This window comes from Verticillium alfalfae, genomic scaffold, assembly GCF_000150825.1.
Source record: "Verticillium alfalfae VaMs.102 supercont1.14 genomic scaffold, whole genome shotgun sequence".
NCBI lineage: Eukaryota > Fungi > Ascomycota > Sordariomycetes > Glomerellales > Plectosphaerellaceae > Verticillium > Verticillium alfalfae.
In genome coordinates, this window is record NW_003315025.1 from 1,081,640 (window position 1) to 1,084,341 (window position 2,702).

General features: G+C 58.8%; 1 protein-coding gene across 1 annotated transcript; it reads right to left on the minus strand.

Moving 5' to 3' along the window:
- Positions 1 to 1,232: 1,232 nt before the first annotated feature.
- On the minus strand, positions 1,233 to 1,655 carry VDBG_09305 (hypothetical protein; the record flags this gene model as incomplete). The annotated part of the gene is made up of 1 exon (XM_003000764.1): positions 1,233 to 1,655. One exon carries the CDS (start codon positions 1,332 to 1,334, stop codon positions 1,233 to 1,235), a length of 102 nt encoding a protein of 33 aa, XP_003000810.1.
- Positions 1,656 to 2,702: the final 1,047 nt, after the last annotated feature.

Sequence of the window (2,702 nt, forward strand, 5' to 3'; positions counted from 1 at the left end):
CATTACTCACGACAGTTCCTTTCTTCGCCGTACGTGTGTGCTGGACGTACAGCCCAGTTCTCCCCCCCCTGGACGGCGCGGACGAGGGACCCGGTTTTCACCGGGGGATACCCCTTCCTCAATGCCCTCGGCTTTCGGCCCCCCAATCAATCTACCCTTCTCGATCCGCCGCGACGATTCGGGGAACCCCCCTCCTCGGTCCCAGTACGGTGTGGAAGAAGCGACACAAGCGATGATGACAGCGCGACATCAAGATGAAGCTGCCTCCACCGGCGGCAAATGACGACCAACCCTATTCTCTTCTGGGAATGACCCAACTCGAGCATCGTGACTCGAAGGGAGGGCAACCGAAAAGGCGGTCTCAACGAAAGAACTGCTACCATCCCTGTCCCGTCGGCATGTTTGGCCATCGACGGATCGTGCAAGCCACGCCAAAGCGCCGATGGAGAGGAAGAACGGGATGTTTGCGTGTTGGTCATTGTAATTGTGTCCCTGGCAATCTGGCAGCCGCACGTCGCACTCGCGTCGTCCTTCCTGCTTCCTGTGGGGGGAGGAGGCATTGCTGGCACTTGCGTCTCCATCCCGCCGCTCCAGGAACCCCCAGCCCAGTGCCTACGTACCGTACGAACTGCTTGCCTAGGGGCTGATCAGAGTACGCATTGACACCGTGTGGCGGCAACGTCACAGGGCGGCGACAGTGCAGACACCTTCTGCCTGCCTCGCTGAACGGTCACCTCACTCAACACACTCGCCAGGCTGCTGGTCGCCGAGTCACCCAGACGAACAACGTCTGACACCTGACCCCTAGGCCACCTCGCAAGACCCCCTCCACACCACAGTTGACGAGCGACGTAGTCAGGCAGGCTGAACACAAAACAGAAAAGCACCTGAGGAGAAGAGGCCCGTCGGCCAGCGCCGCCAAAGGAAAAGAGTGGGGTGGGAGGGCAGTGGGATGGATGCCAGAAGCGACAAGCGAATGAGTTACTGAAATGATTGATGGGCGCCGTAGGAAAGGCTGAAAGGCAGAAGCTACAGCCGACCACGCCCAGATCCACACCTGCACCGCACCCATCGATTTACGCACCTACCTACTCTACTGGAAAACAGAACGGGGGCCGCATCGGCCAGGCGGTTGCGTGCGAGAAAGAGAAAGAGAGAGAGAGAGGGAGAGCGCGACCCCCACCCATACTCCCACTCCGCCCCTCGCCTCCGCCCCTCCAGATTGTCCATGCTCATTCGTGTTGGGAGGTGGGCAAGTGGGCAGAAAGCTGGGCATATCTGGAACCTCCCACGTCTGGCGCCACCTTCGTAGGGTAGCGTGGGCTGTCTGACATGGCTGGCATCATGAACAAAAGAGACATGGCAGGTCGGGAAGCACTTTCGTTCACCCTGCACCCACGGTTTATGACTTTGCTGTTGGTGTGACTGGTGCTACGAGCTCAGCACATGCTTCGGCGGACTTGGAGCATCAATCATCCATCCCACGTCCTGCTGACCTGTGGGTGTATCATATTCCCTACGTTAAACCCCCCTCCCCCGGCCTGACGGACCTGCTCCTGTTTCCCCATCCAGCTGCCTGCCTGTGATACAATTCCCCCATCTGCCCGCGTTTCCGGTGGACACGACAAGTCAAGAAAACCAGGGTGTCCAGACACACGAACATCCCGTGAACCGAGCCCCAGCGCCTCGTCAGGCGGCTGATGTTGAATGTGAACGAATAACGAGCAGCGGAAAAGCAGCAGGGCGATCGCAAGCCATCCGCGCCAACCGTCAGCGATTCTTCCTCATGAACCAAGGCTCCTTGGCATCTACTAGAGACCCCACCCATCTTTTCTCCACCTCCGGACTCCCCCTCAAATGGCGGCAAACTACACAGTCCTGGCAACCCTGAGGAACCCCCTGTTCATCTGGCAGCGGCGGATAACCGCCCGCCATTTTTACTCCATAGCCATTGCCAATCCCCGGAATCAAGACAGTTTCTTTGCTAATATTACGACGTACATCTGACCTAACCCGACTGGCGTTGTCGGGTTAGACGAGCCAGGGACATGGGCAGGTCTCCACGATCGATACAAAGCACTTGCATGCAACCCTGAGGCACCGGCGTGTGTACATGTATTTTCCCAAGTGTGGCTACCTTGCCTGGCAGTCCCCTACCCTGCCAAGACTGGCCATGACCATCCTGGAGCAGCTCTAGACAGCTGGGCGTAGCACTTGTTGTCACGTCGCGCTGTGCGCCTGCCTGCCTGCTTTTGCTACGTACCTGCCTACAGAAGACAGGCCAGCCGAGCTGACCCAGAGTGCTTTTCGGTACCTTACCTACCTTATGCTCGTTTACGTACTTGCCTACTTTGGAGGCTTGTCGTCCCGTCTTGTCCCTCGCCGTCGTCTTTTTCCCGCCGTCTTCTTCCTATGCTGACCCGGGGTCAGCCAACAGTGACAGCGCAAAGCAGCCATCACCGACGCAGCCGCCAGGTAAGTCAACCGAGGGGGAGAGAGAGCAAGGACGGACGGACGAACGAACGAAAGGACGAACGAAACCAAGCCCACAGTACTGGGTCCCCCCGTCGCCAAACCCGGCTATCCCATCGGCGACCCCGTTCGTCGCAGGAATTCATCCCCACTCCTCATCAAATCACCACACAAGAAATCGGGCCTTGCTGCTCAAAGCACCGCCGGCCACGGCCCACGCCTGCCCACTG